At 48.2% G+C, this 13,183-nt stretch overlaps 1 protein-coding gene across 1 annotated transcript; it reads right to left on the bottom strand.

Moving 5' to 3' along the window:
• Positions 1–2,902: 2,902 nt before the first annotated feature.
• On the bottom strand, positions 2,903–12,598 carry Fgf6 (fibroblast growth factor 6). The gene is made up of 3 exons (XM_005365271.2): positions 12,253–12,598; positions 11,120–11,223; positions 2,903–3,079 (listed from the first exon to the last, which is right to left on the bottom strand). The coding sequence occupies exons 1-3, from the start codon at positions 12,596–12,598 to the stop codon at positions 2,903–2,905; spliced, it is 627 nt and encodes a 208-aa protein (XP_005365328.1).
• Positions 12,599–13,183: the final 585 nt, after the last annotated feature.

Genomic DNA, 13,183 nt, shown 5'->3' with positions numbered 1-13,183 from the left:
TCTGTTGGAGAAAACTCTGGGATGCGGCAGTAGAAGTCTGGAAGAGTAATGACAGGGCATTAATGATTAGATTGCTTACTGCCTTCCGATGGAAGGTAAAAATGTATTAGAAGTAGGAAGCACAGAGGTGTCACAAGGCAGTGGGACAATGACATGTTTTGTCTGCATGTCTGTACAGTGCTCTTGGAGCCAAGAGAGACTGAGTGTTGGGCATTAGGGAGTTAAAGACGTCTGTGTCCATCCCGTGGGTACTGGGGACTGAACCCAGGTCCTCTGGAAGAGCATCAAAGGCTCTTAACCACTGAGCCATTTCTCCAGCCCTTGAGTTTCTATAACATACATTGGTGAGGGATTACAAACAACAGCTTCAAGGAGGGCAGGTGACCAGGTAGGAAAGAACACCCACCCCTGTGCACAGCAGCGGGAGAGAAGGGACTGGTGGCACCTCTCTCTGACTGAGTTCTTCTCTTGCCCCTTAACTGGCCTGCGGATTTGGTTTGACTTGGGCTTTCAGGTCAGAGAGAAACCTCTTAAGAGAATTTCTTTATGTGAGAAAAAGTTGGAATTATCTTCTGTGCATTGAACTGACAAAGCAAAATCCTGGGGCCTGCTAGAGACCCCAGCTTATCATGGCTGATGTTAATCATGGGAAATCCTCATGCCAGTGTTGTTCCTAGGCAGCTGGACACTGGACCTGCTCCATCCAGGGACTCTGTCGTCCCTCTTTCTCACCACAACCGTAAAAGGCAGACTGGACAGCTGATGAAACTGCTTGTCAGGGTTTGAGCAGCTTCATGAACCTCAACAAAGAAGCAGGAAAGATTTAGCTGCCCAGGGTCTTGAAACCTTTCTAGAGTACTCTGTCTCAAAGCATGCCGACTTAAAGATCTAGAAAGGGAGATAGGAAGGGAGGTAAGGAGGAAGAGAGGCTGGTAGTTGATTGCCTTGAGGCTTAAGCCACTTTCTCCTAACCCTGTCACAGACCACAGCTCCAGTCATCCTGTTCTTATACTTCCACCAGGAATGAACACACTTGAAATTCCAAGTGACCCCATTTCTGACAAACCTTGTGAAGAGGTTGACGGCACTGGCAAAGATGTCTTAAGGGAGGGTGGCTTTCTCCTTCCCAGCTGACTTGCACTCCAACACCCCAGTTAAGTTGGACTGATTTCTCTCCCCTTTACACCTAATCCAAGACTCAGTTCTTCCTCGTTTTCATCCAGAGCTTGGGGGTGTCCGTGTGGCTGAACTCCTACCACCTGTTAATTTATCTCACCTACCTACTGCCTTCCCCCTCCCCCCCGACACTTACAGGAAAAAGGAGGAAGTCAGAATGGTGTCTGTCTTTTGCATTGTCAACCCCCCTCCCCAATCTTTGGCTCAGAGTCCCTGAGTCCAGATCTGTCTAGAGAGGGTTGCGAATAGAGAGGTATGCTGAAGACGGAGGTATTTGCAACAGATGAGGGATTGCCTTGCAGGTCAGGGCTCCCAAGAGTAGCCGAGGGTGTCAGGTCGTTTTGTAACATATGCTGAAAATATGTGTGCACTGATCTGGCTCTCCGTGGTATCAGATTTAGGAACATTCCAACAGTTCAGGAATCTGCAGGCTCTAGGCAGACCACATTTAGAGTCTCCCGGGGAAGCTAGGTCTAAAATACTCTCAAAGGACAAGAGGCACGAAGGCATTGTAGAACGAGGAGCTACTCAAGCTTGGGTGCCTGAGTCCTGGGATTATCATGCCTTGCCTACCGTAGTGAGGAAGAGGGCACACACTGGAGGTCACAGTGCCCATTCTACCGCATCCAGGAGGCATTGTGTACGTAAGATTAGGACAAGTGAGGAGGAAGTGCGAGCATCGGGTGAGAAGTTGGGCGAGTTTCCTGGACATAGTTGGAGAGGGATCACCATGGTGAGTCCAAAGCCTCTGGACTTCCTTCATGCCCTAATTTGCACACTGCTCTTCCTTGCCAGGGAGGTTGCCATTATTAGGATCCTTGTCATCTGAGGTTAAAATAAGACCTGGTTCAAAGTGAGGAAACGTTACGGGCAGGCAGCCTGGTGCTGGCCTGTTCTTAGAGCCACACACAGCTCACGGCCCTTCAGGCAGAGTTGCTCTTTAGAGAACATCCAGTCCCTCTGTCTCCACAGATCTCCCAAATGGCTACAGACACTGTTCTATCCCTTCCTTCAACGGAGGGGACCCCCTTCTCTCCTAGCTTCCTTAACGATGCATCGTAGTGTTCCCAGAAGCCCAGTAGGCATGGCTTTCAGGGTGCCAGGGTTTTTTTTTCTATTTTGCAATTAGTTTGTACACCCCCACTTCCTCCCTACAGAATAAAAGACAGCCGTTTGCTGTCATTCAGACGACTGGTGCAGTTAATGCCCATGGATGGATGGATGGATGGATGGATGGATGGATGGATGGATGGATGAATGATCAGAACAAGACAGAATGAGGCACACCTCGATCCTGCTGGCTTGACAAGTGATCCTCTGACAGGCAGATTCTTACAGTGAAAATGTCAGGAGAAAGACAATTTGAAATGCCTTTGTTCTGAGAATCTACATGAAGACGCGTGAGTACGCAGGGACACAGGAACACTCCCATCCTGGCTTTTGCTTATGCATGGGACCGCATGTCACAAGTATCATCTGCACTGTTTCTCCTTGGGTGAGGTCAACGTACAGGATCCACTGTCATTCTGAGATGCCAACTGCAACTCTTCAGACACGTGGGTCACATGCCACGCAGTCCAGTGGTCATGGAAACCAGCTCCGGTCTCTTGAGGCACAAGATAATCCGGACTGAGAAGTCACAGGGTACCAGCAGGATTGTTCTCTCGTGGAAAATTCCAACAGAAAAGATGCAGCTGTCACTTTGTGAGCCTTCCTCCATGGGTCCTTATATCCTGGGGAGGAAGTGAGTGACAGTCATGATTGGGGACACCTTGCTGCCCCGCTTTACCCGTCCGTATTTGCTCAGTGCGATGTAGGTCCCTCTGTACAGGTCTGACTCGTAGGCGTTGTAGTTGTTTGGGAGGAGGGTTTCGCGGAACTTACATTCCTCTTGGAAGCTGGGCTGCGGAGTGAAAAGACAGCAGAGACACGGTGATCATTAAGGAGTGTCAGAACACCAGCTGAGTCCCACAGTGGCGGCCTTTCCTCGGTGCTCCCTCCCTTTCCTTTGTGAAAACACTACCACAGGGCATATGCTGCAAGGATGGAAGAAACATCAGAGGTTAGAGTGGGGGGCGCTTCAGAGCCCGCCCTCACGGTTCCTCTCACGTGCCCTCCAACACCAGGAGGAAGCCAAGGCCAGGAACCGAGAGAGCTGATACTCTGATCCGGTGGGATAGCGGAACAGACTTCCAGGTGGTTCCTCAGGTGAGAATGTGTCCTATCCAGAGAAGGGAGCAGGGAGGGTGACACTGAGCTGTCAAGACTATAGTGAGAGACTACCTGGCAGGACAGGATGGAGGCTCAGGGCTCCACCCAGTGACTCTTCTGCTTGCCAGTAGTGTGAGCTTAGACAGTCTCCTTCACTCAGAGAGACTCAGTTATCTTCCAGGCAAGCTGTGCGGTGTCAGGGAGCAGGTGGGGCAGCGGGTGGAGGAACAGAAACAAATGAACTCCTGAGTCCTTTCCAGAACTGTCTCTCTCCACCCACAGTTCTTCTATGCAAAGTCTGCTGTCCCTTAAAGAAAAAAGCCTCATTCTCAGTCTTGAGTTGGAGCCCAGAAGGAGAGTGAAGCTCCATAGTCCACATCATTCCCTGGGGCCATATGGGATCTGAGATGACAACCATTTTTCTGGAGAAAGAGAACCTGGTTCCCAGGGGATTTAGACAGAGAGCTATAGAGGAGGTTGCTCTGTGTCCCCCTCTGGCTATCATGTGTGCAGAGGCACGTGCACGTGTGCACACACATGTACCAGCAACCACAGTTCAATGGTGCTCTGACTTCTGCCTGGCACCTGGATTTCTGAAAGGAGTCTGTTGTGGGATATTTTGATTGCACTCTGATACTCCCCAAACTGCCAATAAAGTTTATCTTGAATCAGAAGGCGGAGTTAGCTATTAGCTCTCCAAAATTAGTCATAGAGGTAATTTGGAGATCCCAGGACATATAGAGAGACACAGGAAGCAGTAGGGAGGGACTTAGAAAGATTCTCGGCCCTTTTGGATTGAGGAGGGAGAAAGGGGGGGGGGTCACTGGTCACTTCTCCGCTGCTTCTCTGATCAATCAGGTTTTTACCCCAATATCTGACTCCCAAGTTTTTAATGATAAAAGGATAATCAGATAAATGCTTCATCTGGCAGTTCTAGTCTTTGAAAACTATTTAAGATGATTAAGAAGTGTGGGTTAGTAGTTAGTCATCTATAACAATCAAATTTACAGTCATGTTAGGTATGTTTTTAAGACCAATCAGAGATGTATTTTAGATAGATGTTCTTCAAACACTTCAGAGACCTAGAGAATGACATTTAAGATTATCTTAATAACATAAAGCTTTTTATGACAATAAGACACATCTGCTCCTGACAGTACCAATTTACTTCCAAAAAGGATGATGAACATCAAAAAAAAACAAAAAACAAAAAACATATGGAGTTTGCTTTCATTTATGGCATACTTAGCCCCTGAACAAAGAAAGTGTCCTTGCCTCTCGCCTACTGACAGTATGCTGTCCAAATTGGACAAGCAGGACACAAAAGAAAGCCAAAGATGGATGCCCGGCATTGCAGAGGAAGCTTGGGTGACTGTCCAGACTCCCAGCTGCTTCTGTTGTTTCTATAGTTTCAGAGGTTGTCTGCTCTACACTTTCTGTTTTCTTCAGGTAATATTATATCCTTCTTGGGTCTCTAATAGAGTTGATAACTAGATAGTTGTAGTTTTACAGTTTTTCATGTTACCAAATTAAAAAAAGAAAAATAAGAGGTGTAAAGTTTATAAGGTTGTGAAACATAAAAGCTTAAACTGTTTTTCTAAAAAAATGTTTTGAGGTCTAAAAAGATATTTTAGGAAGGTAACACAAGTTAGGGCAGGAAGTGAATTAAGTAAAAACTTTGGATTCACCAAGATAGAACTGAGTATTTTCTCTGAGTTTGTCAAATGCAAATGGACTGAACATTATGAACATAATTCTTACCTGATAAGTGTCCTTATTGTATGCAATTTTACTGTGTTAGAATTAAAAGCTTTCCTTTTTATTTAGACAAAAGGGGAAAATGTGGGATATTTTAATTGTATTCTGACACTCCTGAGACTAATAATAAAGTTTACCTTGAATCAAAGGATGGAGTTAGCTACTAGCTGACCAAAATTAGTCATAGAGATTTTAGAGGACCCAGGACATATAGAGAGACACAGGAAGTTGTAGGAAGGGACTTAGAAAGATTCTCAGTTCTTTCCAGATTGAGGAAGGAGAGAGAGAGAGAGAGAGAGAGAGAGAGAGAGAGAGAGAGGAGTCACTAGTCATTTCTCTGTCACTTCTCTAATCAATCAGGTTTTTTTACTCCAATATCTGACTCCTGAATATTTATTGATAAAGGAATAATTAGATAAATGCTTCAGAAGTCTATGCACTCTGCCTCACCAGCAATGGGGACACATGGGTCTCCCTTCAGGTCACTATAATAGGGTGGTAGAGAGCCCATCATTAGTACTCTAGAGCCCTTGAGGCAGATGCTGCTAATAGCACTCAAATAGCACCTGAGCCCTATGGACATTAGCTTCTTTTCCAGTAGACTCCAATCCCCCTGATACACACACACACACACACACACACACACACACACACACACACACACGCAGAGAGAGAGAGAGAGAGAGAGAGAGAGAGAGAGAGAGAGAGAGAGAGAGAGAGGTAGGAAGGATCCCAGGGATCAGTGGTCAGATTGCAGGGGAAAGGGCATTTGATACCATAACTGGTAAGGGCCCAGAGACTAGGGATTCTTGGTGTTCTTCAGTACGTAATGTTATTACTTCTAGATAGGGCAATTCACAGTATCTACTAGAATTTCTTAAAAAAATGGGGATAACAGATGATCAGAAATTCTTCTTCTAAGAACAGATCTTGGCATTCAATTCCCACATGTGTACAAAAGTTGACACAACAGTTTTTAATAGCAGGAATCCCAAACAGTCAGTCTCTACTAAGAGGAGAGCAGTTGTCTCTGCTATGACCAAGCTGCGCTGTGGGATGCTGTAAGCCATGACAAGTAAACCTTTTACGCATTGACACTGAACACTGAAACATATTACCAAATGAAGATGCATAGTTTGAATGCATGTCTTGCAGAGGATCTGGGTTTGATTCCCAGCACCCACATGGTAGCTCACATCTGTCTATAACTACAGTTCCAGGGGATCCAACATCCTCTTCTGGCCTCTGAGGACATCAGGTACACAGGTTGTACACAGACATGTATGCAGGCAAGACACTCACATGCATAAAAAAAACCTTGAACCTCTGTAGTGTGACTTACACTCATGCACACACAGGTTAGTCATGGGATGGTCCACAAGGAACTGTCACACAGGTTGTGTCTCAGGAGGAATGCATAGGCAGCAAGCCTCTCTTGTGCTTTTTCTTCCTTCTTAAATCATTTGCACGCATTGTCCACTTACATAAGTAACTTATTTAAAATGGGCCCGGATGTGGGGGGAGGTGATTTTATCAGAAGCAGTGGTCTCTCGTGGTGATGTGCCCCCCTCCACCCACCTGATTTCCCTCTGTTCTAACTTGGTGTGTCTCCAGAGAGGAACTTGCCCAGCCAGTTTCCAGGAGAATTTATTTCTGATCTGGATAGTGGTTAAGGGAGAGGTTTTGCTGTGTTGTTTGCTAGCTGGTGAGAGGAAATCAAATTTAGGGTGAAGAGCAGAGGAAGGGAGATTGAGCCATTGGGGTGAGAACTAGGGCCATTGCTCACACCCCATTGTCTAGAATGAGTCTAGCTGAGAACCACCATTTTTGAAGACATCTGCCTCGCTGTGGGAGTATATACAGCTGACCATGTGTATCTGTGGCTTCCGTACCCCTAGAGTCAACTGACCATGGACTAAAAATATTTGGGAAAAGATTGCATCTGTATTGCACATACACAAACATTTTATTCCCTAATAAATTGTTCCCTAAAAAAAAATCAGTACAATAGTAATTTATGTAGCCTTTGCATTGCATTTAGTGTTAAAAGTAGTCAAATGATATGTCAAAACATCTAGAAGGAACAGGTCATATGAAGATATTATAGCATATTTATGAGGCACTTCAGCCCCTAGAGATTTGGGGCTTTGGGGGGTTCCTAGAACCAACTCCCTGAGGGTATCAAGGCTACACTTCACTTGACTTTTCTACTCAGCAGACATTTTTGACAGAGGCAGTGCTGGAAATGGAACTTAAGCCTTTGTGCTCTAGACCAGCTCCCAGCTACATCCTAACCACATCCCTCAGCCAAGCAAACACTGTGTTAATAAAAGCAGCAGCTACCATATATTATGACATATGAAACAATTCCACCAGTCACATTTCCTGGGCCTGCCACTCTCAAGCACCAGCGTGACAATGTCTTGAATTCCATGTAGGGCCAAGCATTCATTTAAGAAGAAATGGTCTTTTAACTCCCTCAGTGCAAAAGTGGTGTGCAACGGAAAGCATCCCTGGGTCTTTGGTGAAATAATTCTGGTAAAGATGGCCCCAAAATTTATGTGTGCATGTGTGTGTGCGTGTGCATGTGTGTGTGTGTGGGGGAGGACTCTATCATACCCATCCTCTTGTCTTTATCCAATGTCTTTAACGGCCTTCATCCCGTATATGCTTTGGACACGTGTCCCTATTACTTCTGGTCACATGAGTAGAGGGGACGTTTGCATGTCACTGTGATCCTATTGATTAGAAGTATGTGGACATGGTATAACCCCTTCAAAGTGCAGCATGCATTATTCTCAACAGACGGCCACAAAACCCCCTTCAGGAAGGGGTCTTTGATGACTTTCTGGACTTTTTAAAGGGAGTGAGGATGTTGGGGTTCATTTATATTCTGCTCCAGTCTATATCCAAGATTGCAACAGTCCAGGCTGAGAGAAGCTCGGTGACTGCCTGAAGTAAGTCCAGCAGCTGTAGGGTAGGACTGGGCAGCAAATGGAATGCTAGTCCCAGTCTGGCCTGCCAAATGAGCTTCCCCTGCAAGTTTCTATGTATTACCTGCAGAGCCACCTTTCTCTGCATTATCTGCACAGCCAGCTTTCTATGCATTATCTGCTCAGCCAGTTTTCTATGCATTACCTGCAGAGCCAGCTCTCTATGCCTTATTGCAGAGTCTAGAGACGGTTCTGCACATAGCTTCAACTGAATGCAGGGAAGGAGCGGGAGATTGTGGTCACCTTGTGTCTCCCCCTGCAAAGGGAGGCTAAAACCCAAACACCCCTCCAGAGCACTGCAGGACAGTGCTTCTAAGCACACTACAGGATCCCAGATAACCTGTATGTGCTCAGTGCAGGGCGCTGCTTATCTGCAGCGAGAACCTAACAGAGCTTAGGCTCTGTACCCCTTCATCTGAAAGAAGGAAGACCACCTCTAGGCATTTTTCCTTTGCCCTTGCTTTCCCACCACATGGTGCTGCCTTTTCCTCCTCATCAGCCCCCTTCCTCCCACCATGAGAAATGCCATTTAGAGGTTACAGCAGCTGAGCTACTGAGGGAGGAGGTGGCTCAGGGGGCTTAAAGGAAAACCGTGTGAATGAAATCACCACCCAGCAGGAGTCTTCCTGGCTCCGGGGATCAGTTGGCAATTGTTTTTTTAGACTGTGATAACTGCTGCCGAGGGATGGGGGGATGGGAGGGGTGCTCAGCAGCATCTGGTCCCCAGCCACACACAAAGCATCAGGTGCCCTAGCTGGGGCACTGCTGTCCAACCAGCTGCACTCTGTAGCTCTAGGGTCTAGAGAGAATCTCCCAGAAAGAGCTCCTGCTTCCAGGCTACTGGATATGGGGACAGGATGGTCTTCCCTCAGAGAGGTCCTGTTTCCCCAAGGCAACTGCTGTTCACGGGGCACTCCAGCCGCCTCTAGAATTTGATGAGTCTGGGTGCCTCACACCCGAGAAATTTGCTGCCGTGAGAGGGTCTACCCTTGGGGAACATTTTCTCTGGTAGCCAACATTTATGCTCCCAATCCTCAGCTTCCATTAGAACCAGAGATTTCAAGCGGGAATTAGATGCTTTTATTCTATGTTTGTAAGCCCTCTCCCATGTCATAGCTGAATTCCTTTCCAATTGAGAAAAAAAAGTCTGTTAATTTTGGTGGCAGAAGTAAGGGTTTCTCTAATTTGGGCTTCTGGCAGATTTGTCTGCTAAAATGCCCGCGTGGAGTCCTAGACCCAGTTATCTAGATCTCCTGGCCGGTGGGGTCCTGGGTGCCATGGGGGCTGGTGAGGAGGAACTTAAAAGGACGCCTGTGCTACCAAAGCCTTGGGTGGTCACAAACTGCTTCCTGCCCTGACACTTTCCGAGAGAGGTACCTTGGAATCCAAGAATGAACCTGTCTTCTCTTCCTGCTGCCCTTGGACCTGGCTTCACACCAGGCAGATCTGATGTGATTCCTTGTTCTCCATATATCACAGAACCTGGCAGCACCCATGACTACCTGCTCTGCTAAAAAACATCTCATGAGCCGGGCGGTGGTGGCACACGCCTTTAGTCCCAGCACTTGGGAGGCAGAGGCAGGCGGAGCTCTGTGAGTTCGAGGCCAGCCTGGTCTACAAGAGCTAGTTCCAGGACAGGCTCCAAAACCACAGAGAAACCCTGTCTCAAAAAAAAAAAAAAATATCTCATGATCTAAAACCAAACAAAACCCCGAACACTGACCCAGAAAGATTGACAGTCTCTATCCCGCCACTGCAGAGTCTCTGAAACAGGTCCTGGAAACCTGGTCCAGGTTCTCCAGATGCTGAGTGCACATGGCTGTCCTCAGAACCATGCTGGAGAGGTACTGACTTTAGCCCACATCATAAACCAACTTTGAGACACTTGCTCAAAAGGTTTGGAAGCAGAGATGCCTTGCCCAACTTCTTTCCAGACATTCTTTGCCAGGATAATTTCCTAGGAACCTAGCACTCGTCCCAGGTCTGCTGTCCCCTCCCTAATCTCATTCTGTCCCCCAAGGGATGCAAAGAGCAGGTCCTATACTCTCCTGAGGAACCTCTCTAGTAGATCTGAGGTATCCTTCTCTTTAGCCACTGGCCTCCCCTCCCCTTCTTCCTCCTCATCTTTTTTAGATGGAACCCAGGGCCTAGTACATACTAGGTAAGGACTCTACCACGTAGTTAGACCCAGCTTCCTTATTTCTGTCAAATGACCTCTTGATTTTATCAACTTCATAGAAGGTTTTTCTAACACATTTTGGAATAGGCCGAGTTGCAGGCTGAGAGCCCTGGAAGTGAGCAGGTCAGAGAAAGCAGAGGTTTTGGCAAACACATTTTATGTTTGCCCTTATGCCAGAGGGCCAGAATTTATCCCTCAGCAATTGCCCTCCCTAGTGATCTCTGGTGCAGAGGGAGGAGTGGGGCCCAGTGCCTGTTGGAAAGGTATGACAAAAGGATACTTTTATAGACCGTGGGATCAGAGACCAGAGGACATAAACCCTAGACTAAAGTCTCTGAAGATGCTAATGTAGATGAGAGATAGCCTCCTTCTGCAGACTCTTGCAACCCTCCAGTGGAGTGTCTCCTGGAGGAGTGTGTCATGCGGGCAGCAGGCTGGCCCAGGCGCCTGCCTTTCTGAGCCTCTCCAGTTCTGCTACTCAGACCTCACTGGGAGCCCGGATACCAGCTTTATGTCAGAATGCATATTCTTCCACACCCAAGGGCTCTCTGAACTATGGCTTCTTTAGGGGCAAAGGTCCTGGCAGGTGGGGTTGGGAGAATCACCAGGCCATGCAGATGCTTCTGTGAAACAGAGGAAGGATGGACTTTAAGGTGCCTTGCTAGCAAGGACTCCCTTCACTGCCCTTCCTTCTTCCTTCTAGTAAAAGACTCAGCTCTCTGTGCTGTGTGTGTGCCGTTGTCAAGGGTGTGAGCGTCAGACCTCCTGCAGCCTGGAGCTGCCCCTCTCCCAGGGAACTCACCGTTGTATACAATCTTCCTTTACTGTTCATGGCAATGAAGAGGGTACTTTTCATACCGAAGAGGCTCACTACACCCCGCTCTACCGTGGAAATTTCCAGCAGGCCTGACAAAGAAACGGAGGACACACACTCATGTTCATGTAAACCAGAGAGAGGATTCAAGTCCTTCAGAGGCATCCAGTTGTCCCCCTTCTTCTCGATCCCTTATAACATCCTGTCACTACGCTAGCCACATCTTGTCACAGCCTGTAGCACACTTGGGTCTGCATGGCAAAGCTTTATACTGGAACTGAGGATCACACGGAACATTCAGACATCTATTTAAGATTAGCTTTGAATCTGGGCTTTCAGTGACTCTGTCATTTGAGGTCACTGACTTGGGTGGAAAAGAATGGGGGCTGGAGAGAGAGCACAAAATGGTAGAGTACTTGCAATGGTATGCCTGGGTCCCTGGGTTCAATCCTCAGCAACACACACACACACACACACACACACACACACACACATCAATCAATCAATCAATCAATCAATCAATCAATCGGTTTTGATTATCACTGTTTAATGCCTGCTCCACGTGCTTCAACTCAGTTCTCAAATACTGCAGCTACACAGAGCCGGATGATGTGTCTGGGACCCTACAGCCCGAACTCTGCCTTGGCTGGAAGGCTGTCCTGGCAGGCACCTGACATTAGGGGAAGCCCAGTGAAAAGGATGTGCTTAAGAGTTGCACTTGGCAGACCACTCGCCCTTCCCTTTCAAAGAGAACAGCTGGTTAGAAATGCGTGGGTCTAACTAGGCTGGAATACCATACCTTTTCTCTCTAACCAGTATGGTCATGGCTTTTCAGGCTGACTCCAGGGCCAGAGAGAGGCCACTAATACTGGAGTAATTAGTACCACCGGGATGGAGTTACCTGGCATGATGTCTAAGAACACCAAGATGCCTAGTTCTGCATCTACTGGGTCTGCACCCTTATCTGGGCAAAGCAGGGTAGGATCAAGCCATCTAAATGTTGCCCAGCTCGTTCCCAGTTCAGACTGCAGCCCCACCCACCAGCGCAAGGCTCCTTCATCTTTTGATTTAGCTTGTGCCCAAGCCAGCAAGCACCCCAGCTGCCTGCTCGTGACACTCACTGTAGGGGTTCTCCTCGTGTGTTCCACTGATCCGGCCGTCGGGGGGCACCTGGAGGTGGAAGCCAATGCCCACGTTGCAGTAGAGTCTCCGCTGCCGCTTGATGCCCACCAAATAGCCACTTTCCCAATTCACACCCGAAATTTCTCCAGCTAGCCCAGCTCGAGACCTGGATAAGAGGGTGCCCCAGCCTCTGGAGTCCAGTAGCGTGCCGTTGGCGCGGGTGCCGGCGGGTGAGGGCACCACCATGCCCACTAGGACGCCTAAGAAGACGAGAGCCTGCAGCGTGCCCTGAACACGTCCTACTCCCCGGAACATAGTGATGAACAGGCTCTGTCCCAGGGCCATCCACCTTGCCTCTCAGGCACGTGGTCAGAATTAATGGCCCTAAAAATACCGCCCTTCTTGTTTTTCTCCCCTCGGCATGGCGGCAGGGGCTTATTTTTGGAAGGCAGATGAAGGCTTCTGACATGAAACCAAAGCCTGCTTCAGGCACTCGGGTTGAGAGGAGAGGGACACAGATTGAGCTGCGGCTAGTAGGGACCATGGCTTGGGGACGCTCTCTATCCAGCTTGCGGGGCTCCGTCCCAAGGTGATCCTATTTGATTTGACCTATCATTATAGTTCAGCAACCCGGCCCTCCCCTCCACCCCTCATCACCCTGACGTCAGCCGGCCCAGCTCACTTACCCAGGGCTGTAACATTAACCTGCTCCTGGGCCTGGCTGCCTCCCCAGACCCCCATCACCCTCTCCACTCCCCAGGGATTCTGAGAGCCACTGTCATTCCAACTATGAGGCAGGAATGAAGTTAGCAGGGAGCATCTCTGCGGGAGGGTGGAGTTGGCTGGGGGCCCAGGGAAGAGGGAGGCAGAGGCCACCCAGGACCCAAATTGGGCAGCAGTCCTTGGCCCCACCATGCGGGCTTCCTTATT

Source organism: Microtus ochrogaster, unplaced genomic scaffold (genome assembly GCF_000317375.1).
Source record: "Microtus ochrogaster isolate Prairie Vole_2 unplaced genomic scaffold, MicOch1.0 UNK1, whole genome shotgun sequence".
In the NCBI taxonomy this organism is placed as follows: domain Eukaryota; kingdom Metazoa; phylum Chordata; class Mammalia; order Rodentia; family Cricetidae; genus Microtus; species Microtus ochrogaster.
Note: the sequence above shows the minus strand (reverse complement) of the source record. Positions and strands in the feature narration are given on the sequence as shown.